The sequence below is a fragment of the Festucalex cinctus genome, chromosome 1 (assembly GCF_051991245.1).
Source record: "Festucalex cinctus isolate MCC-2025b chromosome 1, RoL_Fcin_1.0, whole genome shotgun sequence".
Classification (NCBI taxonomy): Eukaryota; Metazoa; Chordata; class Actinopteri; order Syngnathiformes; family Syngnathidae; genus Festucalex; species Festucalex cinctus.
In genome coordinates this window covers 736,630-764,321 of record NC_135411.1, presented here as the reverse complement: position 1 = coordinate 764,321, position 27,692 = coordinate 736,630, and the positions used below count along the sequence as shown (strand labels likewise).

Below are 27,692 nucleotides of genomic sequence, written 5' to 3'. Positions count from 1 at the left end.
ATTCTATTTCGTTTGTAAACTAAATATACAAAAATTGGTACATTAAAGACACGTGCCATGTTAAGTTTAGAAGTAAATAAATGTTGATATTCCTCCTCTGTTTTCACTTTTCTTAGCAAGATACAGTGTCCAATCACTGGTGAGCTATTTTCGCATTAATTGAAGGCAATTAACTTCAAAGACGCTGCTGGTTTTTATTTTTTAGGTACAATGCAAGCTGCAAAGGCAAACGTTAACTGCCTATTTCAAGGTAATGAGCAATATCGATTCTGACGCCTGCGTATCGATACGTGTATTGTAATGAGGCCCGCAACGATATATTGCCGTAACGATTTTTTGATAGCTCACCAGTTTGGGCTCATCGGAGGCTCCTACAAGGTAACAGTCAGCTCGGATTTAACAACAAGCAAGGCTAAGACATACAATAAATAAAACTGAAGAGACACAATCCTGCAGCTGAATCTCTTAACAACTTCCCACCTCACTTCCTGATTCAATTTTCCCTCCTTTTATATGTGCTCCTCGCTCGCTACTCTGGGTCACATGACCACACGCAGAGAGGGATTTAAAGGAACAGGCACCGGATTTGGCACCCAGGCTACACACGTTTTCAGAGTCCATGGGAAAAAAAAATGGCTGTATTTTGGCAAACCTACATTTTTCTACTGTCAATTATAAAAGAACGGGACGGGGCAAAAAAAAAAGTATTCTATTCTACTATGTCATTTGGTAGATTCAGCTTATATATAATTATTGAACGTAATATCGCGTGGGTATTGATTTTTATTTTATTTTTTCGTGAAAAGAATAAGTGAAAGAGTCAAGCATATTGATTGATTGATTGATTGGGTTTTATTGAACATATAAAAATGTCAAGCATAAACAAGGTGTAGTTAACTCATTGACTGCCATTGATGGAAAAAGACGTCAAAGAATGCATTTTTGCTGGGCTGGCAGTGAATGTGTTAAACACAATGTGCCAATATATTTTGTGATTATATTGCAGCATCCTTTTTTTTTTTTTTTTTTTTTTTTTTTTTTAAGGCAAATGTTTAAAAAACCATCAATTTTGGTTACATCTCATCTTAAGTCATTGACTGCCATTGACGGAAAAAAACGTCAAATAATGCATTTTTGCTGGGCTGGCAGTGAATGTGTTAAAGAGAAAAGGAAAAGAAGTAGGAAGAAGTACAAAAACACCTAGTCCTACTCACTAACGCTTCTATGATAATGTACTAAAGTTGTTCTTACTAACATAAAAGTTAAACAATAGAAAATAAACAAAACGTGTTTATCTTACGTGCACAGAAATATTAGTATGAGTTACAAGCCCTGATCCATTACATGTAGCCACATTATTACATGAAAAATGAAAGAAGCAAAACCGGGTATGAATACAATTTTGTTCTTAAGTCATCTGAATATTGTACATTGTGCTAATAATGTAAAAACTGTTCCATAGAAAAATAAAATGTGTGAAATGCACGTCCAAAGACTAGCATATGGCACGTTAGCTAGCGCGGAGCTGTTGTTGGTTTGATCTCGGGTTGAGTTAGCCTGGCCAGCCAGTCGACACTCTTTTTAATATTGTATACAAAGAGTAGGACATTTTGCGTTAATCGTTTCAGTGTTCAACAGCAACTTTTAATCCCAGATGGCTTTGTGTGTCCCTGAAGGTATTCTCGACGCTTATTTGGGGAAAATTGCAAGGCAAAGCAAGGTGGCTTTATTTCGATTTCATACACAAGGCAACTCAATGTGCTTCACACAAGCAAAAACACATCTAAGAACATCAACAAATTAACAATTAACAAGATTCAGAAACAGATAAGAATAGCTTCCAAAATTACATACATTGTAAACACATTAACAGTAAACGTTAAAAACATTTAATATTTACAGGTTGAGTAGTTTTGAAAGCATTACATTTACACTTTTAAGTAAGACGTTGGACTTGATACTTCTTAAGTCTTCCGAAATCCTAATATCTATACTTTTATTTGAGTAATGAACGGAAATCATGATGACAGGCCCCAGGTCGCTTTGAATGTTTTATTACAAAATAACACAGTAGACTCACTTCCCTTCATTTTTTGAAGCTTCAAAGATCGCTGCTATTCTCACCAGCACACTCGTGTCTCTCAGCAAGATATTTAGAAGAGAATCTTTTAGCACAAACACTGCAACTGAATGGTTCCTTTGCACCATGTGATCTTGTGTGTTTGTTGAAATATGATTTGGCAGAGAAGCGTTTTCCACAATCTGAGCAAGAAAAAGGTTTTTCGCCAGTGTGTGTTCTTGTATGTGCTTTTAAATCCGACTTGTCAAAGAAGCTTTTGCCACAATCAGAGCAAGAAAAAAGTTTCTCCCCAGTGTGTGTTTTTGTATGTCTTGTTAAAGATGGCTTCCGAGAGAAGATTTTGCCACAATCTGAGCAAGAAAAAGGTTTCTCGCCAGTGTGTGTTCTTGTATGTGCTTTTAAATCTGACTTCTGAGAGAAGCTTTTGCCACAATCTGTACAAGTAAAAGGTTTCTCGCCAGTGTGGCTTCTTATATGTGTTGTTAAAACTGACTTGTCAGAGAAGGTTTTGCCACAATCTGAGCAAGAAAAAGGTTTTTCCCCAGTGTGTGTTCTTGTATGTGCTTTAAGAAAAAACTTCCGAGAGAAGCTTTTGCCACAATCTGTGCAAGTAAAAGGTTTCTCACCAGTGTGGCTTCTTATATGTGTTGTTAAAGCTGACCTGTCAGAGAAGGTTTTGCCACAATCTGAGCAAGAAAAAGGTTTCTCGCCAGTGTGGCTTCTTGTATGTGTTGTTAAACGTGACTTCAAAGAGAAGCTTTTGCCACAATCTAAACAAGAAAAAGGTTTCTCGCCAGTGTGTCTTCTTGTATGTATCGTTAAATCTGACTTCCGGCAGAAGCTTTTGCCACAATCTAAACAAGAAAAAGGTTTTTCCCCAGTGTGTCTTCTCAAGTGAATTTTCAAACTTCTTTTTGAACTCAATGTTTTCCCACAGTGAGAACATTCGCAGGATTTGTCATCAGTGTGACACGACCTATCACCAGCAGCGTGTTCATCATTACCATACAGATTATCATCATTATCATCATCATCATCATGAGAAGAAAGGGACCTTATGTCATCACTTTTTGCTTTTGTTGATCCCCAGTGGTCTGCATCACTTTCTGGAATCATGTTTTGAGGAGTTGAGATGCTGTTTGGAGGCTCCGCCCCTGTGCCCTCCTCACTCTCACCCTCGACTTCATCTTCACCCTTTAAAGGGGCGAAGGTCATTGGTGACTTGGTGACATCATCCTCAACACCAAGGGGCTTTTTTTCTTCTTTAGAATAATGATGTTCTTCCTCCTCCTTCTCCTTTTTAACATGAAGAGATTCCACCTCCTGTTCATCAGGATGAAGATATTTTTCACCAACGTCTGCAGGACACAAGAAGACAAAACACATATTTGTGTTGGTCAAGTCCAAAAAAAAAAAAAAAAAAAAAAAAGTTTTGCGACTCAACACCCCACATGGAGCACTTTGATCGATGGACAACAGGTTTTTCATCAGTTTGTGTTCTTTTGTTTGTGTTTCCTTTGTTTATTGCAAAAATTGACTTTTGAGCGAAACCTTTGCACCAATCTGAGCAGGAAAAAGGTTTTCCCGTGTTGTGTGTGTGCTTTCAAACTCCATTTTGAGCTCAATGTTTTCCCACACTGCGAAAATTCCAAACAGTTGTTGGCAGAGTGACATGCCATTAGCATCATCATCATCATCATCATCGTGAGGAAAGTGGGACATTATTAAAGATAGACCGATACAGGCCGATTATAGATATTGGGCATTTTGATGAATATCGGTATTGGCCTTTATCTAAATCTGACAGTCGATATAAGGTAAATCTAAACCCATTTGAAATTTTCAGTTAAATTTATAAGAGTTGCTACTACTGACCCTGGGAATCTTCTGAACCATTTTGTTTTTGTGACAGAAATGTGAAGATTTCAGGTGTTTGTAAATTTTGGGGAAAAACATTTACTGTAGAAAAGTAGAGCGATATGGTATTTATTTGCTCAAGTTTCCATTTCACTTTTTTAGACGATATAACACAGTCAAGATTGGCTTTTGTATTTTACAAAAATTTTGACGCTAATATTTCCCCACGTTTTTTTTTTTTGTTTTTTTTAATGAAAATGAATATCGGCCTGAAATATCGGTCATTGGCCTCCTTGACTACTAATAACCGCTATTGGTATCGGTCCTGAAAAAAACATATGGGTCTATCTCTAGCCCTTATGTCATGATGACTTTGTGCTTGTGGTGGTCGCAAGGGGTCTGCATCCCCTTCTGTCGTCATGTGTTGACGAGATGACCTGCTGTTTGGAAGCTCCGCCCCTCCAACCTCCTCACTCTCACCCTTGTCTTCATCTTCACTCTTTAAAGGGGCGAAGGTCAGTGGCGACTTGGTGACATCGTCCTCAACCTCCTCCTCTTTGACACGAACGGGCTTTTCCTCCTCTTCGACGTCAGGATGTTCTTCCTCCTCTTTAACATTCGGAGGCTTCATGTCCTGTTGGTCAGGATGAAGATATTTCTCAGCGACGTCTGCAGGACACAAGAAGACAAAACACACATTTGGTTTGGTCAAGTCAAATTTCAAGTGTGAGTTGATAGTACTGTTACTATCAAATTTAGAATTGCTTATAGGGCTGCACGATATTGGAAAAACATGCGATATGCGATATACTTCCTGAACATAGCGATATCGATATTGCGATATTTAACATTTCCCTAAAGAAATTCCATTTTTATTACCGAATGAAAGAAATTTTTTTTTCATGGGGCAAAATAAGCAACCTTCATGTAATCTTAGTTAATGAATTGTAATTATGTCTTGATCATTTTCAACTATTGAATGGCGATGCACATTTTAGTTAGCATCTGACTGGTCAAATTCATTTAAAAAGCATAAAATTCCATCTAAAACTTATTGCGTGCCTTTGCGATATGCATATTGCAAGAGCCAATATCGTGATATCGATATTTTTTCGATATATTGTGCAGCCCTAATTGCTTAATCTATCGATTATTCAGATTCGTGCTGGGCGATATGGGAAATAATTGTGATCACGTGACTGCCCCACCATGGACGGCGGAAGGAAATGACGTTTGAATGGAAGTGGACGGGCCGCGGAGCGATTTATGGAACTTAGAGACTTTTATTTTACAAACGAAAAGTTATTATTACCCATCGAGCCATGGAATCTGCTAGTTCAACTGACGTTCGCCTGTCGGCAGAAGTGGAACGTTGAGTAGGAGCTCATAGAGTGCGATATTTACAGAAACTGGAGATGGCTAGTTTGAAAACAGACCCTTACCTTCTGTCCCCCACCGTTTTCGGAACTAATCAAATTGCCGACTTTTCCGGAATTCACGGTGCACGACCTGTATCACTATGTTGTCCATTTTGACAACATACACCGATCATTACACCGGAGACGATTTAAAAGCTTATAAAAATCTCGACGCATACCCTTTTTTTTTTTTTTTTTTTTTTTTTTTGCTGCTGGCTGGGTCTGCAACGAGATGCTACGCTCAAACCCGAGGGACAATCGACCTCATCATGGCAAAGGTCAAATTTGTTTATCATGCGGAGTTATTTTTTTTTTTAAATGTTATTTTTACACATTCGGTCCTATATTGAAACACTGTGGTTATGTCAAGTATGCATCAAGTATTTTCTGTCAGATGCACTCAATAGTTTTGAAGAAGGTACACTTAAGTTGTATGTGTGCAGAGTGGACGCTCACTACGTGACTCAAGCCAACGTTCACATTAACAATCTTTAATGTGATTCGAAACACGTAATTCGACACCCCTGTTACACGCTTTGTTAGAGTGTATGTAATAAGTGTACGTTGACGAGTAAAGTGTATGAACATTGATCTACTAACCTCGTGTAAAAAATGCTCGCTTCAAATCCGTGAATATTTTTCTTGGGCCGTCAGTCCTTTCTGTTGATTGCCGCCATCCATCGACGTCTTTTGTTTTTATTAGTAGGTATTCGTTAAAAAGCAACATTTGGTTTACTCCCTTGTCTGTTTGTACAACCGACCGCACAGCAAGATATGACCATTGTATAATTTAATCGACGACACAAAGGACTTCACGCTCTGCGCGATTCAATTGTTACAATCCAGGCAAGTGGTTCTTTTGCCGTCCAGCGTTCAGGAGGGTGCGGCCCCATGGGGGGGAAGTGACGGCACGTGCAAATGGTCCATACCACGATATAGATGTATTTGCAGTTCCTTCATGAAATATTATACAATAGGGGTGTTAAAAAAAAAAAAAAAAAAACGATTCGGCAATATATCGCGATATTACATCACGCAATTCTCGAATCGATTCAATAGGCAGCCGAATCGATTTTTAAACGTCTTTTAAACGATTTTTATATTAATGAATGGAATATTAAGCCTTAATATTTTATTTCAAAGCCATTCAAACATGAAACAGATTACAACCTGTTTGTTCAATACAGTGGCTCACAGTTATGACTGAAGTTTCAGATAAATAAATAATACATTTTCATACAAATCTTAACAGTGTACATGTACAAGTTTACTGAATAGTATTCTCTAAATTTGAGTAAAAAAAAAAAAATCGCAACAATCGACTTATAAATTCGGATGGGGATTAATCGGTATCGAATCGAATCGTGACCTGTGAATCGTGATACGAATCGAATCGTCAGGTACTAGGCAATTCACACCCCTACTGAATAGTATTCTCTAAATTTGAGTCAAAAAAAAAAAAATCGCAACAATCGACTTATAAATTCGGATGGGGATTAATCGGTATCGAATCGAATCGTGACCTGTGAATCGTGATATGAATCGAATCGTCAGGTACTAGGCAATTCACACCCCAATTATACAACGTACTTTGCTTACAATTTCACATTTTATTTGTGTGTAACATTTAATGAATGTCACAAATGAATCTCGTAGGGCTGCAATATAAAATAAAAAATGTAAACAAAGGAGTCACAGCGGCCTAGACATTTTTATAAGGCATAAAAAAAATAAGTTCAGACATTTTCTGTCATAAATTAAATGCAAAAAAAGATTTTTTTTTCAAAGTGCAAGTTTCAACTTTCTTATGAAAGTAGCTTTGTAGTGCAGCTAGAGTAGTAGATCAACAGCATATAACATTATTTACATGTGGCAAATATGCAATTATATCAAAATAAACACAAGCATTCTGTTTTACAGAATCTGCAATCAAACGCGCCATCGCCTCTGTCATTTTTTTTTTTTTTCCAGCGAGGTGAGTTTCTGTTATACGGGGTGACCCGCGCAAAAGACTCTTGTAGTTCGGTTGACTTTTGTTGGGTTTTCTTCGTGCGTTTTGTTCCAGATTCACTTGCCGCGTATACGGAAATACGTATATGCTCGGCTTCAAACTGAGCGAATTGATTCATATCAAATGTAGCTTCTCGATTAAGCTGCTTGATGGAGGAAAAGATCATAAACAAACGGTTAATATCATTTTTTTTCCAATATTTATTGAAACTCAACTCTCATATAAAACGGCAAACATTAGATCTATTTTGGTTTGTAAAAGCAGGATAACATAAGTAAATAAAACGTATAATAAATAAATAAGTTAAAATAAATGGACATTAAGTTTATACCTTTATCAAATTAAATGAATACTCAGTCATTGGTAATTGGTAATTCCAAATACTCAATGAAGAAACATCAAAAGATTAAAAAAAATAAACGCAAAAATGAAAAGTAAAAAAATCTCAAAAGTAATCCAAAAATGGGCATTAACTTTGAAGAAATAATAATCCTTTTGAAAAGTGGTAAAAATTGTTAACTACTCCTTTCTTAATCCACAAGTGTCGAATATCCTCAAACAGTAAAAGGCAAAAATAAGAAGATGAGATTTTTACTGATCTTCCGTTTCCTTTGTGACGACTCTCTTCTTTAGACTGCTTAAGTTTTATTAATTTTGAATTATTCAACAGTCAACTAGAAATATTTGGCTATTTGTCTTATGCTGTTAGGTAAGAAAGGGCACAATAAACATTTTTCTATCGTCATGCCGATATATATCGCCCAGCACTATTTCAGATTAATCGGATTCATTTTAATGTTCCTGCAAATGAGGGTTGCCACGACGACAGGCCGCGAGTTGGCTACATTGCATCTCCAAACTGCCCACAATCCCGCTCACACTTCTTCTGTATGGAGGACAGAAACTGCTAAAATAAAAATAAAAAAAAATAAAAAAGTAAATGAAGACATGAACAAATAAATGCATAAAGTGAAAATAAAAAATGATATAAAAAATTTTTTTTAAAAGGTACAATATAAATCGAAATAAAAACAACAGAATAATAAATTTAAATAAATAAGGTAAATGAAGAAAGACATGAACAAATAAATGCATAAAGTGAAAATAAAAATGGATATTAAAAAACATTTTAAAAAATTATTACAAAAAATAAATAGAAATAGAAATAAAAACAACAGGATAATTTAATATATAATAATAATAATAATACATTTAAATAAAAAAGTTAAAAATAAATAAATAAAAGGATTTATATAAATAAATACTGTCCCACTTTAACCAATGTATTGCTTTCCCATTTTTGGGTCCATTTTCTTTGGGAGGTTGAAATAAAATAAATACTGTGTTTTTTTGTTGATTAACTCTGTATAAATGAAGGTGCTTACCATTATTTAACATTTTGGAAGAATATATTCCATTCATCTTTGAAAAGAAATGCAGATGTGGACATCGCGACACGAGTTGCAGGGGGAAGCACATGTGGTGCAGATGACGAATACGAAAAACTGTGTCCCATTTTGTCTTTTACAGAGCAAATAAATCACTCGAGCATCTTTATTAAAACCCTACGCACACGACTGTTACATTGGTATGACTGTCCGATGACTGTTAAACCGTCCTGACTGCATGTTTTTTTTAACGCTATATAGTAGTGCTCAGCAAGGCGGAGTAATAACAAGTGTACAAACCTGCTGCGTGTAGCACATTTCGAGGCTGCTCGCAAACATCGTCTAGCTGTTGAAAATGCTCGTTCTCTTCTTTTCCTCCAAAGAGTTCCTCCTCGTACTTTGGTGGCGTTCTCGCAGACATTTCTGGCCCAATAATGCCAACAAAGTCGCACTTGATCTCTTCCTGACCACGTGTTATGCGCTTCTCTTTGTTAGCGGCTAGCGAGCTAAGCTAAGCTAAGCTAACTAGGCCGAGAACACTGACCTGAATATATGAACGACTGGATAGCCGATAGCCCCATACACGTGAGTGGAGCTCTACCGGAAACACGTGGTCTCCAATTCCGTCTTTTTTTTTTTTTTAAACTCAGCCTAAACGTAAACTATCTTAACTCAAAGTAATGTTGACTTATACTGAAAATCTTTGATTGTTACCATGTTTGTATGTCTTACAGCAAATAAAAAAAACAAAAAAAAACCTCAAAGTAATGTTAAGTAGTAGTGTAGTGCAGCGCCACCGAATGGCCAATGTAGCGTAATTGCAGTAAATCGTGTCTTTGACGGTGGTTTTGTCAAAACAACAAGGTGGACGCAAACTGATTTCTGTCGTGATGGAATATATTCATTCACAAAAGCGTAATAATAAAATAAATAATTCAATCAATCAATAATAAATAAGGTTATTGCACCAGAGATTGAATAAATAATAATCATAATAAAATACAAATTCAATCAATAAATAAATAAGGTTATTACACCTGAGAGTAAATTAATAATAATAATAATAATAATAATAATAATAATAATAATAATAATAATGAAAATAAAATAAAAAAATAAAAATTCAATCAATCAATAAATAAGGTTATTACACCGGGTGGTTTCCACGTTTACATTACACATTTATGCTTCCTGTTCCTTCTCGAAAGCAGACTCCTCAATTGTGCAGGATTCTTGGATTAAGTATGCGGCAGAACGCTCAGTCTTCAGTGGCGTGGCTTAAAACGCCCATAATTATATATCTTTTAAAAAATAATAATAAAAAATGTCCATTTCCCTTCCTTTACATTCAGCTCGAGTGTCAATAAATTTTGCAGCTGTTGATGTGGGTGCTGAAGAAGTACTGTACATTATTTTGTACTCTGCAGGCAGCTCCTTCCAGTTCACAACACCTGTTATGTGTTATTGAGCATCTTTGTAGATCGGCATTAACAGGCAGAACACCTTTCCACTTGAAATCCAGCTCCCGCAAATTCAAGCATTTTAAAACATATGGCTTGAATGCAAGAACTTCAACATTTCGGAATAACTCACAATTAAGTACTCGTAACTTTTTATTTTCGTGTAAACATATAACGCGTCACATGCAATTGAAAACAAGTTTGAAGATACCCAGTGGCGATATAGTGCAATAATACACAAACAATTAGACATTTTTAAGGAAAATCAACAGACCCCCCAAATAATCCAAAGAACACGAGAATTGCAAATTTAGCAGTGAGCACACAACATAGAACCGTGCACTCGAACAAAAGGAAAAGAAAACAGGACAAAAAAACAAAAAACAAAAAAAAAAAAGACTATAACAGACGATATATTCTTAAAATTATCAAATACCGACGAGGCTTGCTTAGTTTTACCCGTCCTCAATTATTCCAAAACTTTCGATTTTCTCAAAAACAACAACACAGTTCGACATTTAAATCACGGTTGATTTGAGCATGTTGTACGCACGGACTAGTCCGTCTGTACATCAGCTTCGTTCAGAAGCAAAGTGTTTCCGATGAAGTTTGTTGTTGATATTGTATACGTTGTTTAAATTCAAATTGTCTACACGTTTTAGAGACTGTTTTGTTCAAATTAACTAAATAGTTAGTTTATAAAGTTATTTGTTTTAAAAAATTATTTGCTCGAAGGCACGTGTTTCCATCCATCTTCTTCCGCTTATCCGAGGTCGGGTCGCGGGGGCAGCAGATTTAGGAGGGAAACCCAGACTTCCCTCTCCCCGGCAACTTCAACCAGCTCCTCCGGTGGGATCCCAAGGCGTTCCCAGGCCAGCCGAGAGACATAGTCTCTCCAGCGTGTCCTGGGTCGTCCCCGGGGCCTCCCGCCGGTGGGACACGCCCGGAACGCCTCCCCAGGGAGGCGTCCAGGAGGCATCCAAACCAGATGTCCGAGCCACCTCAGCTGGCTCCTCTCAACGCGGAGGAGCAGCGGCTCGACTCTGAGTCCCTCCCGGATGACCGAGCTTCTCACCCTATCTCTAAGGGAGAGCCCGGACAGGCGACCACCCTGCGGAGGAAACTCATTTCGGCCGCTTGTATCCGGGATCTCGTTCTTTCGGTCACGACCCACAGCTTGTGACCATAGGTGAGGGTTGGAACGTAGGTCGACTGGTAAATTGAGAGCTTCGCCTTTTCGCCCAGTTCTTTCTTCACCCCAATGGGCCGACACAGAGTCACTGGGGACGCTGCACCGATCCGCCTGTTGATCTCCCGCTCCATCCTGCCCTCACTCGTGAACAAGACCCCAAGATACTTGAACTCCTCCACTTGGAAAAGTATCTCATCCCCTACCCAGAGAGGGCACACCACCCTTTTCCGACTGTGGACCATGATCTCAGATTTGGAGGTGCTGATCTTCATCCCAACTGCTTCACACTCGGCTGCAAACCGCTCCAGTGAGAGTTGGAGATCACGGGTTGATGAAGCCAACAGCACCACATCATCTGCAAAAAGCAGCAATGCAGTGCTGAGGCAGCCAAACCGGACACCCTCTACGCCTCAGCTACGCCTAGAAATTCTTAGAAAGTTATGAACTGAATCGGTGACAAGGGGCAGTCTTGGCGTAGTCCAGCTCTCACTGGAAACGAAACCAAATTACTGCCAGCGATGCGGACCAAACTCTGACATCGGTCGTACAGGGACTAAACAGCCCGTATCAGGAGGCTCGGTACCCCATACTGCCGAAGCACCTCCCATAGGGCTCCCCGAGGGACACGGTCGAATGCCTTCACCAAATCCACAAAACACATGTGGACTGGATGAGCGAACTCCTACGCACCCTCGAGGATCCTGCTGAGGGTGTACAGCTGGTCCACGGTTCCACAGCCAGGACGAAAACCACACTGCTCCTCCTGAATCCGAGACTCGACTTCCAACGGCCTATCCTCTCCCTGAATAGACCTTACCAGGGAGGCTGAGGTGATCCCTCTGTATTTGGAAAAACCCTCCGGTCGCCCTTCTTAAAAAGGGGGACCACCACCCCGGTCTGCCAATCCAGAAGCACTGTCCCCGATGTCCACGCAATGTTGTAGAGGCGGGTCAATCACCACAGCCCCACAAGATCCAGAGCCTTTAGGAATTCCGGGCGGATAGCATCGACCACCGGGGCCCTGCCCCCGAGGAGCTTTCCAACCACCTCAGTCACTTTGACCCGAGATAGGAGAGCCCACCTCAGAGTCGCCAGACTGCTTCCTCAAAGGAAGACGTGTTGGTGCAATTAAGATCTTCGAAGTATTCCCCCCACCAACTCACGACGTCCCGAGTCGAAGTCAGCAGCACACCATCTCCATTATACAGTGTTAATAGTAAACTGCTTTCCTCTCATGAGACGCCGGATGGTGGACCAGAATTTCCTCAAAGACGTCCATAAGTCATTTCCCATGGCCTCAAACGAACTCCTCCCATGTCCAAGTTTTTGCCTCAGCGACCGCCGAAGCCGTGTTCCGCTTGGCCAGCCGGTACCTGTCAGCTGCCTCCGCAGTACCACAGGACAAAAAGGCCCGATAGAACTCCTCCTTCAGCCTGACGGCATCCCTTACCGCTGGTGGTTCGAGGATTGTCGCCATGACAGGCACCGACCACCTTACGGCCACAGCTCCGATCGGCCGCCTCAACAATGGAGGCGCTGTACATAGCCCACTCGGAACCCCCGCCTTCCTCGGGACAAGGGAGAAGTTCTGCCAGAGGGAGGCGTTGAAACTCTTTCTGACAGGGGATTCCGCCAGACGTTCCCAGCAAACCCTCACAATACGCTTGGGTCTTTCAGGTAGGACTGGAATCTTCCCCCACCCTCAGAGCCAACACACTACCAAGTGGTAATATGTTGACAGCTCCACCCTTCTCTTCACCTGAGTGTCCAAAACATCCATCCATTTTCTTGACCGCTTATTCCTTACAAGGGTCGCGGGGGGTGCTGGCGCCTATCTCAGCTGGCTCTGGGCAGAAGGCGGGGGGGCACCCTGGACTGGTTGCCAGCCAATCGCAGGGCACACAGAGACGAACAACCATCCACACTCACAAGCACACCTAGGGACAACTCGGAACGTCCAATTAACCTGCCATGCATGTCTTTGGAAAGTGGGAGGAGACCGGAGTACCCGGAGAAGACCCACGCGAGCACGGGGAGAACATGCAAACTCCACAAAGCAAGGCCGGAGCCCGGACTCGAACCAGAGCCCTCAGAACTGGGAGGCGGACGTGCTAACCACTCGCTCACCGTGCCGCCTATAAATAATACATTTTCATACAAATCTTAGTGTACAAGATTACTGATTAGTATTTTCTAAATTTGAGTTAAAAAAAATCGCAGCAATCGACAAACAAAACCGTATCGGGATTAATCGGTATCGAATCGAATTGTGACCTATGAATCGTGATACGAATCGAATCGTCAGGTACGAGGCAATTCACACGCCTACTTCCCACCATGTATTCTTGTGTGCTTTCTTAAATGTGACATGGAAGAGAAGCTTTTTCCACAATCTGAGCAGGAATATGGTTTCTCTCCAGTGTGTGTTTTTGCATGTGCTGTTAAATCTGACTTCAGAAAGAAGTTTTTGCCACAATCTAAACAAGAAAAAGGTTTTTCCCCAGTGTGTCTTCTTGTATGTGTTGTTAAAGCTGACTTCCAAGAGAAGCTTTTGCCACAGTCTGAGCAAGAAAAAGGTTTCTCGCCACTATGGATTCTTGTATGTGTTGTTAAAGCTGACTTCTGAGAGAAGCTTTTGCCACAATCTAAACAAGAAAAAGGTTTTTCCCCAGTGTGTCTTCTTGTATGTGTTGTTAAATCTGACTTCAGAAAGAAGTTTTTGCCACAATCTAAACAAGAAAAAGGTTTTTCCCCAGTGTGTCTTCTTGTATGTGTTGTTAAAGCTGACTTCCAAGAGAAGCTTTTGCCACAGTCTGAGCAAGAAAAAGGTTTCTCGCCACTATGGATTCTTGTATGTGCTGTTAAAGCTGACTTCTGAGAGAAGCTTTTGCCACAATCTAAACAAGAAAAAGGTTTTTCCCCATTGTGTCTTCTTGTATGTGTTGTGAAAGCTGACTTCTGAGAGAAGCTTTTACCACAGTCTGAGCAAGAAAAAGGTTTCTCGCCACTATGGATTCTTGTGTGTGTTGTTAAAGCTGACTTCTGAGAGAAGCTTTTGCCACAATCTAAACAAGAAAAAGGTTTTTCCCCATTGTGTCTTCTTGTATGTGTTGTTAAAGTTGACTTCAAAGAGAAGCTTTTGCCACAATCTAAACAAGAAAAAGGTTTTTCCCCATTGTGTCTTCTTGTATGTGTTGTTAAAGTTGACTTCAAAGAGAAGCTTTTGCCACAATTTAAACAAGAAAAAGGTTTTTCCCCAGTGTGTCTTCTTGTATGTTTTGTTAAATCTGACTTGTCAGAGAAGCTTTTGCCACAATCTAAACAAGAAAAAGGTTTTTCCCCAGTGTGTGTTCTCAAGTGAATTTTCAAACTTCTTTTTGAACTCAATGTTTTCCCACAGTGAGAACATTCGCAGGATTTGTCGTCAGTGTGACACGACCTATCATCATCAGCGCGTTCATCATTACCATCCAGATTATCATCATTATCATTATCATCATCATCATAAGAAGAAAGGGACCTTATGTCATCACTTTTTGCTTTTGATGGTCCCCAGTGGTCTGCATCACTTTCTGGAATCATGTTTTGAGGATTTAAGATCCTGTTTGGAGGCTCCGCCCCTCTGCCCTCCTCACTCTCACCCTTGACTTCATCTTCACTCTTTAAAGGGGCGAAAGTCATTGGTGACTTGGTGACGTCATCCTCAACCTCCTCCTCTTTGACACGAACGGGCTTTTCTTCCTCTTCGATGTAAGGATGTTCTTCCTCCTCTTTAACATTCGGAGGCTTCATGTCCTCTTGGTCAGGACGAAGATATTTCTCAGCGACGTCTGCAGGACACAAGAAGACAAACACACATTTGGGTTGGTCAAGTCAAATTTCAAGCGTGAGATGATGTGCATTAATGTTTCTACAGTGCACCTCGACTTGGGGCCACCGCACACTCGGATTGGCCCATCCAAAAAAACAAAAAGAAAAAGGAAAAAAAAAAGTATTGGCCTTGTTAAAAATCTGACAGCCGATATAAGGTCAAATCAAAAACCATTTTAATCTCTCTCTATTGATTCAAGTCGACTAAATTGAGTTGAGTTGATATTATCCATCCGCATACATTTCAACTTTTACATAGAAAATTAAAACACCAATTTGTAACCATAGTTAGGCTGGAAGACCCCTACTTCCACATGATTCATCCCATTCTCATCTTTCAATTTAAACATATTCCAAATATTCACGCCTTACCCACAATTCCCGATTTTGTACCCAATTTTTCCTCATGCATTCTTCATGGAAGATTAAAAATTTCCTTCCACATTTTTCATCCAATTTACTTCATTCCAACGTCAATATATTCCACCAAATCATACCACGAGCTCTTTTCCTGTTCCAAAATTCACGCCTTACTCGCAATTCCCGATTTCGTACACGTTTTTTCCAATGTATTCATAATGGGAGATTCTACATTTCACATTTACTTCCACATTTTTCATTCGATTCACTTTGTTCCAACTTCAATATATTCCACCAATTCACACCATGAGTTCTTCTTTTTCACTTCCAAAATTAACGCCTTACCACAATTCCCCATTTTGTACCCTACCTCTCCGGAAATGGCCTAAAATCAACAGAAAGTGACCCAGAAGTGGCATCAAATCAACAGGAAGCAACACGATTTCAACAGGAAATAACCCGATTTCAACAGGAAGTGGCTTGTTTTCAACAGGAATGACCCGGAAGTGACCTGAAATCAACAGGAACTGACTTGTTTTCAACAGGAAGTGACCCGGAAGTGACCTGATTTCAATAGGAAGTGACCTGTTGATTTGAACAGGAAGTGACCCAGAAATGGCCAAAAATCAACAGAAAGTGACCCAGAAGTGGCATCAAATCAACAGGAAGCAACACGATTTCAACAGGAAGTGACATGATTTCAATAGGAAATGACCTGAAATCAACAGGAAGTGACACAATTTCAACAGAAAGTGACCTGCTTTCAATAGGAAGTGACCTGAAATCAACAGGAACTGACTTGTTTTCAACAGGAAGTGACCTGATTTCAATAGGAAGTGACCCGGAAATGGCCTAAAATCAACAGAAAGTGACCCAGAAGTGGCATCAAATCAACAGGAAGCAACACGATTTCAACAGGAAGTGACCTGATTTCAATAGGAAGTGACCCGGAAATGGCATAAAATGAACAGGAAGTGACTCAGAAGTGGCTTTAAATCAACGGGAAGTGACACAATTTCAACAGGAAGTGACAATTTCAACAGAAAGTGACCTGATTTCAATAGGAAGTGACCTGAAATCAACAGGAACTGACTTGTTTTCAACAGGAAGTGACCCGGAAGTGACCTGTTTCAATAGGAAGTGACCTGGAAGTGACTTAGAATCAACAGGAAGTGGCCCGATTTCAACAGGAAGTGACCTATCAATAGGAAGTAGCCCAATTTCAACAGGAAGTGACCTATCAATAGGAAGTAGCCCAATTTCACCAGGAAGTGGCCCGATTTCAACAGGAAGTGACCTATCAATAGGAAGTAGTCCAATTTCAACAGGAAGTGGCCCGATTTCAACAGGAAGTGACTTATCAATAGGAAGTAGTCCAATTTCAACAGGAAGTGACCTAATTTCAACAGAAAGTGACCGTTACTCCATTGCTTACTCCAGTCCTCAATCTTTTCTCCATTGCTGATTCAATTTGTCACTCCTTACACCATTGCTACTCGATTCTATGCTCCTTACTTCATTGCTCACTTAATTTTTCTCTCTTGACTCCATTGCTTCCTCAATTACTTGCTCCTTCCTACATTGCTCACTCGACTTCTTTCTTGTTGTCTTGTTAATTTGTTTCTTGCTAATTTATTTTTATTTGTGTGCTATTTTTCTTCCTTCAACTGCTTCTATATTTCTGTATAAATTCAAACCATTCCAAATTTAGCATGTTCAGGTCATTCCAGGTCACTGTATAGCATTCCAGGTCATTCAATATTATTCCTAATCATTCCACAGGTTTTTATTCACCCTTACTGCATTCACCCGCCCCTCCGTGAGCCGGCACCTTAACGTGGTGGAGGGGTTTGCGTGTTCCAATGATCCTAGGAGCTATGTTGTCTGGGGCTTTATGCCCCTGGTAGGGTCACCCATGGCAAACAGGTCCTAGGTGAGGGGCCAGACTAAGAACGGCTCAGAAGACCCTTATGATGACAAATATCTTTGGAGAAGCGTTTCCCTCGCCCGGACGCGGGTTACCGGGGCCCCCCTCTGGAGCCAGGCCTGGAGGCGGGGCTCGTTGGCGAGCGCCTGGTGGCCGGGCCTGCACCCATGGGGCCCGGCCGGGCACAGCCCGAAGAGGCAACGTGGGTCCCCCTTCCCACGGGCTCACCACCGGTGGGAGGGGCCAAAGGGGTCGGGTGCAGTGTAGGCTGGGTGGCAGCCAAGGGAGGAGACCTTGGCGGACCGACCCCCGGCTACAGAAACTGGCTCTTGGGACATGGAATGTCACCTCTCTGGCAGGGAAGGAGCCCGAGCTGGTGTGCGAGGCCGAGAAGTTCCGACTAGACATAGTCGGACTCGCCTCCACACACAGCTTGGGCTCTGGTACCAGTCCTCTTGAGAGGGGTTGGACTCTCTCACACTCTGGAGTTGCCCATGGTGTGAGGCGCAGAGCAGGTGTGGGCATACTTATTGCCCCCCGGCTCAGCGCCTGTACGTTGGGGTTTACCCCGGTGGACGAGAGGGTAGCCTCCCTCCGCCTTCGGGTGGGGGGACGGGTCCTGACTGTTGTTTGTGCATATGCACCAAACAGCAGCTCAGAGTACCCACCCTTTTTGGAGTCCTTGGAGGGTGTGCTGGAGAGCGCTCCATCTGGGGACTCCCTCGTCCTGCTGGGGGACTTCAACGCTCACGTGGGGAATGACAGTGAGACCTGGAGGGGCGTGATTGGGAGGAACGGCCCCCCTGATCGGAACCCGAGCGGTGTTCTGTTATTGGACTTCTGTGCTCGTCACGGTTTGTCCATAACGAACACCATGTTCAAGCATAAGGGTGTCCATATGTGCACTTGGCACCAGGACACCCTAGGCCGCAGTTCGATGATCGACTTTGTAGTCGTGTCATCGGATTTGCGGCCGCATGTTTTGGACACTCGGGTGAAGAGAGGGGCGGAGCTGTCAACTGATCACCACCTGGTGGTATGTTGGCTCCGATGGTGGGGGAAGATGCCAGTCCGACCTGGCAGACCCAAACGTATTGTGAGGGTTTGCTGGGAACGTCTGGCGGAATCCCCTGTCAGAAAGAGTTTCAATGCCCACCTCCGGCAGAGCTTCTCCCTTGTCTCGGGGGAGGCGGGGGACATTGAGTCCGAATGGGCCATGTTCCGCGCCTCCATTGTTGAGGCGGCCGATCGGAGCTGTGGCCGTAAGGTGGTCGGTGCCTGTCGTGGCGGCAATCCTCGAACCCGCTGGTGGACACCAGCAGTAAGAGATGCCGTCAAGCTGAAGAAGGAGTCCTATCGGGCCTTTTTGGCCTGTCGGACTCCGGAGGCAGCTGACGCGTACCGGATGGCCAAGCGGAACGCGGCTTCGGCGGTTGCTGAGGCAAAAACTCGGACATGGGAGGAATTCGGTGAGGCCATGGAAAACGACTTCCGGACGGCTTCGAGGAAATTCTGGTCCACCATCCGGCGTCTCAGGAGGGGAAAGCAGTGCACCGTTAACACTGTGTATAGTGGCGATGGGGTGCTGCTGACCTCGACTCGGGACGTCGTGAAGCGGTGGGGGGAATACTTCCAAGACCTCCTCAATTCCACCAACACGTCTCCTCTTGAGGAAGCAGAGTCTGGGGACTCTGGGGTGGGCTCTCCTATCTCTGGGGTCGAAGTCACTGAGGTGGTTGGAAAGCTCCTCGGTGGCAGGGCCCCGGGGGTGGATGAGATCCGCCCGGAGTTCCTAAAGACTCTGGATGTTGTGGGGCTGTCGTGGTTGACACGCCTCTACAACATCGCGTGGACATCGGGGACAGTGCCTCTGGATTGGCAGACCGGGGTGGTGGTCCCCCTTTTTAAGAAGGGGGACCGGAGGGTGTGTTCCAACTACAGAGGGATCACACTCCTCAGCCTTCCTGGTAAGGTCTATTCAGGGGTGCTGGAGAGGAGGGTCCGTCGGGAGGTCGAATCTCGGATTCAGGAGGAGCAGTGTGGTTTTCGTCCAGGCCGTGGAACAGTGGACCAGCTCTACACCCTCCGCAGGATCCTCGAGGGTGCGTGGGAGTTCGCTCAACCAGTCCACATGTGTTTTGTGGATTTGGAGAAGGCGTTCGACCGTGTCCCTCGGGGAGTTCTGTGGGGGGTGCTTCGGGAGTACGGGGTGCCGGGCCCCTTGATACGGGCTGTTCGGTCCCTGTACGACCGTTGCCAGAGTTTGGTCCGCATTGCCGGCAGTAAGTCGGATTCGTTTCCGGTGAGGGTTGGACTCCGCCAAGGTTGCCCTTTGTCACCGATTCTGTTCATAACTTTTATGGACAGAATTTCTAGGCGCAGCCGAGGCGTGGAGGGGTTCCGGTTTGGTGGCCTCAACATTGCATCTCTGCTCTTTGCAGATGATGTGGTGCTGTTGGCTTCATCAGGCCGGGGCCTTCAGCTCTCACTGGAGCGGTTCGCAGCCGAGTGTGAAGCGGCTGGGATGAGGTCAGCACCTCCAAATCCGAGACCATGGTCCTCAGTCGGAAAAGGGTGGAGTGTCGTCTTCAGGTCGGGGATGAGATCCTGCCCCAAGTGGAGGAGTTCAAGTATCTTGGGGTCTTGTTCACGAGTGAGGGTAGGATGGAGCGGGAGATCGACAGGCGGATCGGTGCAGCGTCTGCAGTGATGCGGACTCTGTATCGGTCCGTCGTGGTGAAGAAAGAGCTGAGCCAAAAGGCAAAGCTCTCGATTTACCGGTCGATCTACGTTCCGACCCTCACCTATGGTCACGAGCTGTGGGTCGTGACCGAAAGAACGAGATCCCGGATACAAGCGGCCGAAATGAGTTTCCTCCGCAGGGTGTCCGGGCTCTCCCTTAGAGATAGGGTGAGAAGCTCGGTCATCCGGGAGGGACTCAGAGTCGAGCCGCTGCTCCTCCGCGTTGAGAGGAGCCAGCTGAGGTGGCTCGGCCGACCCCGGATAAGCGGAAGAAGATGGATGGATGGATGGATGGATGGATGGATGCATTCACCCGCAATTTCTCCAGAAATTGCATTTTCTAATATCACTTAGTTTTCATTTAAATAAAAAGTGCATAATTGCTTGAGATTAATCTTATAGCTGCACAATGAAATAAATAATATGAAATAAATTCATGAAATTACATTAAACAAAGTGCAGTGGCACTGAACAGTGTCTGAGTGGTCCTTTTCTCCAACACACGTTTCCTTCCTTCTGGTTGGATTGTGTGAATTTTCGTCACTGTATTGTTTTCGAAATTCGTTTTAGTCATTGAGAAAATTGTCAATCAATTTAATTATAGTCTATTAGTGTTGTTCCGATACCGATACTGGTCTCGGGAGAGGCCCAGAGTACTAACAAGTAACATGCCGATACCATTATTTCTGACACTAATATTGGACATTTGGTCCAACATTTTGTTTCTTGCGTGTGCACGACATTCACTGATGTGTGACATGTTCACTGCATGCCGAGCCAAGATATCCTATTGGCCCTTGAATGTTCTGAACCAATGGCAGGGCAGTTTTTTCAATTTTCATGTTGGAAAAAAACCCATTGGTATCGGTACGGTACCAGCATCGATACGAAAAAACTGGGTATTGGAATCGGGGACAAAAAAAAAAAAAAGGGTATCGCAACAACACTAGTCTCAATGAATGGCTTCTACTTTAGTTTTGAATTTTCGCCTGAAAAAAAAAATGTTCGTAACAAAAAAAATGTCGAAATTATTACTGCTCACATGCTGGAAGCACAGGATGACGTGGCACACGGACTATTTTAACCAGGTCAAGAACCCCTCGTCAAATCATAATGGTTCAGCAACGATCTCCAACGAGGAATACTAACTTTTTGTATTCGTGTAAAAAACGGATAATCAAGACGCATTCACGAGCGGGACGTCAACCAGGTTCGCGGAGGGGAACACGGGTACGCGGAGTCGACTGTGTTTCGCAACCGCATATAACCGTTGAATTTAACTCATTAATTTACCTTAATTAAGCGCAACCGCTTCATTCCATTTTCACGTGTCGTCTTGTGCGCAGTTCGCATACAGTGGCATGAAAAAGTATCTGAACCTTTTGGAATTTCTCACATTTCTGCCTAAAATCACCATCAAACGTGATCTGATCTTTGTCAAAATCACACAGATGAAACAACAGTGTCTGCTTTAACTAAAACCACCCAAACATTTACAGGTTTTCATATTTTAACAAGGATAGCATGCAAACAATGACAGAAGGGGGAGGAATAAGTAATTGAACCCTCTGCCTAAGGATACTTAAAGAGCAATTGAAACCAATTTTTACCAAACAATTTAAGTCAGGTGTGTGCCCAATCACTGATGAGTGGCTTAAAGCTTCCCTGCCCACTATAAAACACACACCTGGTTAGAATTGTCTTGATGAGAAGCATTGTCTGATATGCACCATGACTCGCTCAAAAGAGCTGTCGGAAGACCTGCTATCAAGAATTGTTGGTTTGTATAAAACTGGCAAAGGATACAAAACCATCTCTAAAAGTCTGGATGTTCATCAATCAACAGTCAGCGAAGTTGTGTACAAATGGAGAGAGTTTGGCACTGTTACTTCTCTCCCAAGGAGTGGCCGCCCACCAAAGATGACGCCAAGAGTTCAGCGCAGACCACTCAAAGAGGTAAAAAAGAACCCTAGAGTGTCTGCTAAAGACTTACAGAGATCACTGGCACAGTCCAATATCTCTGTGCATGCATCAACTATATGTAAAACATTGGCCAAGAATGGTGTTCATGGGAGGACTCCACGGAGGAAGCCACTGCTGTCTTAAAAAAAAACATTGTGGCTCGTTTAATGTTCGCAAAAAGGCACTTGGGCACTCTACAGAAGTTTTGGCAAAATATTTTGTGGACTGATGAAGCCAAAGTTGAATTGTTTGGGAGGAACACACAACGTCATGTGTGGAGGAAAAATGGAACAGCTCACCAACATCAACACCTCATCCCCACCGTGAAGCATGGTGGAGGGTGCATCATGGTTTGGGGCTGTTTTGCTTCCTCAGGGCCTGGACAACTTGCAATCATTCATGGAAAAATGAATTCAAAAGTTTATCAGGATGTTTTGCAGGAAAACCTGAGGCCGTCTGTCAGACAGTTGAAGCTAAAAAGAGGATGGATGCTGCAACAAGACAATGATCCAAAACACAGAAGCAAATCGACTTCAAAATGGTTTCAGAAGAACAAAATACACGTTCTGGAGTGGCCAAGTCAAAGTCCAGACTTGAACCCCATTGAGATGCTGTGGCATGACCTCAAGACAGCGATTCATGCCAGACATCCCAGGAATCTGACTGAACTACAGCAGTTTTGTAAAGAAGAATGGGCCAAGATCAGTCCTGATCGATGTGCCAGACTGATCTGCAGCTACAGGAAGCGTCCGGTTGAAGTTATTGCTGCCAAAGGGGGGCCACAAAATATTAAATGTGATGGTTCAGTTACTTATTCTTCCCCCCTTCTGTCATTGTTTGCATGCTATCCTTGTTAAAATATGAAAACCTGTAAATGTTTGGGTGGTTTTAGTTAAAGCAGACACTGTTGTTTCATCTGTGTGATTTTGACAAAGATCAGATCACGTTTGATGGTGATTTTAGGCAGAAATGTGAGAAATTCCAAAAGGTTCAGATACTTTTTCATGCCACTGTATATGCCCATATGAACTCGGCACTGATTTGCAAAACGGAATCGATTGTCATTGACTCCCGTCTTCGTGAATGCTACAGTTGCAACCAGTGATATTTTTGTCGCCGAAAAATTGACATCATAATTTTCGTGACTAATTGTTTTTCCTGACGAAAATTAAATGAAAACTAAAATAGAAGCCATTCGTTCAGACAATAACTATGATTAAAATTGACTGACAATTTCGTCAATGACTAAAATGGAAATGAAAACAACACAGTAGTGAAAATTCACACAATCCAATCAGAATGAATGAGAAAAGAACCACTCAGAAAATGTTGTGTTCACTGCACTTTAACTCAGCTCAACTTTAATTATAAAGCGCTCTAAGAACAGGCATTGCTGTATACAAAGTGTTGTACATAAACATAAATTGTGCAGCTGTAAGATTAATCTCAAGCAATTTCATTATGCACTTTTCTTATTCAGGTGAAAAGTTACATTATTGTCAGTTGAACATGATTCATTGAAACAAGAAAGACACCATTGTATGAAATGTGTCTTGCGTGTTAAACTACAGTCACAAATAGGGGTGCTATAATATTCTGCATAAAAGTTTAAACGTATGCTGAAGGAAAACAGACTAAACTGTGAATTTAGTCGACTAAAATTGGATCAAAACTAAAATACAATCAGAAGACTAAATTATGACTGAAACTTGTTAATTTTTGTCAAAAGACTATAACTAAAACTAAATTAAAATTTCTTGTCAAAATTAACACTGGTTGCAACAGCAGTGGAATGTAATAATGCAGTAATCATGACAAAACTGTGACTGTTTTGTAAAAAAAAAAATGTATGTGGGAAACAGGGATATGTATACCGACAAAAAAAATTAATTTGCAGTATTGTACCACCGTTTTAATACAGTCTTATTGTGCACCTAAGTGTTCTTAAAATCGCACACGTCTTGTCAGATACATTGGTATGACTGTCTCATGACTGTATAATCGGCCCCTGTCCGGAATCAACCAATCAAATCAATTTATTTCACTCTTTAAAATAACAGTTGAATTTAATTACTGTGTACAGTAATGAGGACTGCAGTGATTTTTTTTTAACGCTATATAGTAGTGCTAAGCAAGGGAGAGTAATAAGAAGTGCACAAACCTGCTGCGTGTAGCACAATTCGAGGCTCCTCGCAAACGTCGTCCAGCGGTTGAAAATGTTGCTCTTTCTCTTCTTTGACTCCAAAGAGTTCCTCCTCGTCCTTTGGTGTCGTTCTCGCAGACATTTTGGCACAATAATGCCAACAAAGTCACACTTGGTCTCTTCCTGACAAACGTGTTATGTGCTTCTCTTTGTTAGCGGCTAGCGAGTTAAGCTAAGCTAAGCTAAGCTAACTCGGCCGAGAAGCATCAACGCGCACCGAGACGAGTTTAAACACACGCCGACATTTAATAAATGGTGTCGCAGACCTTCAAAATGGTGATGGGAGTCCTGTGTGTTCAGTCCAACACCAAATAAGAAAGAATGATTTAGCAGAGGACGTCTGATGAAACGCGATGTGGCCGCCGGCCAGTGCAGTGAGCACGTAAAGAAACGAATGGAGACGTGCGGCGGAAGTCAGGCAGGACACGCCCCCGCTGCGTTACGATTGGCTGCTGGAAATTGTCCGGGGGCTTCAGAGCAAGCATTGTCATCAAGTCATCGGCAGATGTCGCCATTTTTGCTGCAGTTCGAAAGTCTCATTCCCTTTTTCAATGTTTTGTTCCCGATATAATTGTAAAGTTTAAATGCCCGTTTAAATTTGATTCATTAAAAAAAAAAAAAAAAAAAAAAGAGTTCCATTTTTTTGTGGTGAATGTGCAGTTTAAAAATTCGCCATCAAAGTTGAACAAGCATTTTGAGGTAAACTGAATGTTTATTATTAGGGATGAGATTTAATCACCAAATGTTCTGAGTTTAAAGGCCCAGTCTGCCGGTTTCACGCAGGAAAATGCACTTTTTAAATGCAGGATTGAAACAAACAAACTACTTGTCAATTTACAGATCTGGGCTTCTCTTAATTTCTGGGGGTGATTTTGTCCTATAAACCCCCACCGCCCCAGCCTGTATTTTGCAATTTTGTGTTTGGTTTGTAAACAGCGGGACGTTTCTGTTTACACCGCTCCAGCCAATCGCAGAGCGGGGTTTGGCGTGTCGCAAACGGGGCCGGGCGAAATTGTCGGCTGCGTGACGTCACTCCCGCGGCAATTTGAAAAGCACACACGGATTTTTATTTTCACTCACTCATTCACACGTTAGCTTCTGTGAGTGAGTGAGTGAAAAAAAAAATACGTGTGTGCTGTCAAAATCCACGAGAGTGACGTCACGCAGCCGACAAATTCTCCCGGCATCTTTAAATTAACATTTTAACCTTGCCCTTTTTCTTTGTAAATACCTTAAAACCAAACTAAAATATATAAAAATGCAAAAAATAAATAAATCTTGAGCAATAGCGTTGTAAATTATTTACCAAGCAGCGTTAGAGGCGTGTCAACCACGACATCCCCACAACATCCAGAGTCTTTAGGAACTACGGGCGGATCTCATCCACCCTCAGGGCCCTGCCACCGAGGAGATTTCCAACCACCTCAGTGACTTTGAACCCAGAGATGTTACGTATGGGGTATGGATGGACCCAAAAGTGGAGGAAACAGGCAGGAAGAGCAAGTGGAAGAACGATGTAAGGAACTTTATTGACTGTGACGGGGAAGGACTGGACGAGATTGAAGGGAAGGACACTGGGCTGGACGTGGACACAGATCATGGCGGAGACTTGGCGTGGCGTGATGCAGAGACTTGGCGTGGCGTGATGCAGAGACTTGGCGTGGCGTGATGCAGAGACTTGGCGTGGAAGACTTGGCGTGGAAGACTTGGCGTGGAAGACTTGGCGTGGAAGACCTGGCGTGGATACCTGGCGTGGAAGACCTGGCGTGGAAGACCTGGCGTGGAAGACCTGGCGTGGAAGACCTGGTGTGGAAGACTTGGCGTGGAAGACCTGGCGTGGAAGACCTGGCGTGGAAGACCTGGCGTGGAAGACTTGGCGTGGAAGACTTGGCGTGGAAGACTTGGCGTGGAAGACTTTGCGTGGAAGACCTGGCGTGGAGGACCTGGCGTAGAGGACTTGGCGTAGAGGACTTGGCGTAGAGGACTTGGCGTAGAAGACTTAGCAGACTTGGCGTGGAAGACTTAGCAGGGAAGACTTGGCGTAGAAGACTTGAACTTGGCAATAACAGACTTGGTAGACTTGGCCATAAGGACTTGGTAGACTTGGTAATAAAGACACCACGGTGACCAGACATGCAGACATTCAACCAGCAAACATCAAACATCAAACATCAAACATCCCAACAAACAATGCTCCCACACCCGTGTGTGACAAACACCACTCCCTTATACAAACACTAATGACAATAACAGGACACACCTTGGAGACACAGCAGGGAGGGGGAACCAATCAGCAATACACACCAGGAAGGGAAGACACAAGCAGGTGGACCAGGTAAACCATAACGAGACTGGGGAAGAAGACAGGAACACCAGACAACCAACACTCACCAAAATAAAACAAAAACCCAAACCAACTGAAACGTGACAAGAGATAGGAGAGCCCACCTCCGATTCGCCAGACTGCTTCCTCAAAGGAAGACGTGTTGGTGCAATTGAGATCTTCGAAGTATTCCCCCCACCGACTCACGACGTCCCGAGTTGAAGTCAGCAGTACACCATCTCCATTATACACAGTGTTAATAGTGAACTGCTTTCCTCTCATGAGACGCCGGATGGTGGACCAGAATTTCGTCAAAGCTGCCCGGAAGTAATTTTCCATGGCCTCAAACGAACTCCTCCCATGTCCGAGTTTTTGCCTCAGCGACCGCTGAAGCCGCGTTCCGCTTGGCCAGCCCGTAACTGTCTGCTGCCTCTGCAGTACCACAGGCCAAAAAGGCCCGATAGGACTCCTTCTTCAGCTTGACGGCATGCCTTACTGCTGGTGGTTCGAGGACTGTCGCCGTGACAGGCACCGACTACCTTATGGCCGCAGCTCCGATCGGCTGCCTTAACAATGGAGGCGCGGAACATAGCCCCCTCGGAACGCTCTCCTCCCCCGGGACAAGGGAGAAGTTCTGCCAGAGGGAGAAACTCTTTCTGACAGGGGATTCCGCCAGATGTTCCCAGCAAACCCTCACAATACGTTTGGGTCCGCCAGGTCGGACCGGCATCTTCCCCCACCCTTGGAGCCAACACACTACCAGGTGGTGATATGTTGACAGCTCCGCCCTTCTCTTCACCTGAGTGTCCAAAACATGCGGCCGCAAATATGGACATATATGGACACCCCTATGTTTGAACATGGTGTTCGTTATGGACAATCCGTGATGAGCACAGAAG

At 43.1% G+C, this 27,692-nt stretch overlaps 1 protein-coding gene across 1 annotated transcript; it reads right to left on the bottom strand.

The window, feature by feature from the left end:
* Positions 1–1,198: 1,198 nt before the first annotated feature.
* On the bottom strand, positions 1,199–27,383 carry LOC144006220 (uncharacterized). The gene is made up of 4 exons (XM_077504964.1): positions 27,290–27,383; positions 15,048–15,236; positions 4,418–4,606; positions 1,199–3,438 (listed from the first exon to the last, which is right to left on the bottom strand). Exons 1-4 carry the CDS (start codon positions 27,381–27,383, stop codon positions 2,102–2,104), a joined length of 1,809 nt encoding a protein of 602 aa, XP_077361090.1. The 3' UTR covers positions 1,199–2,101.
* Between the last annotated feature and the right edge of the window lie 309 nt (positions 27,384–27,692).

Excerpts from the sequence above, each read along its gene's own strand:
- LOC144006220 (XM_077504964.1), bottom strand. The coding sequence starts at position 27,383 with ATGTTCCGCGCCTCCATTGTTAAGGCAGCCGATCGGAGCTGCGGCCAT. Across the intron at positions 15,237-27,289 it reads CAGTCCTCGAACCACCAGCA|ACGTCGCTGAGAAATATCTT; the intron begins GTAAGGCATGCC and ends TGTGTCCTGCAG. Across the intron at positions 4,607-15,047 it reads GAGTGAAGATGAAGTCAAGG|ACGTCGCTGAGAAATATCTT; the intron begins GTGAGAGTGAGG and ends TGTGTCCTGCAG.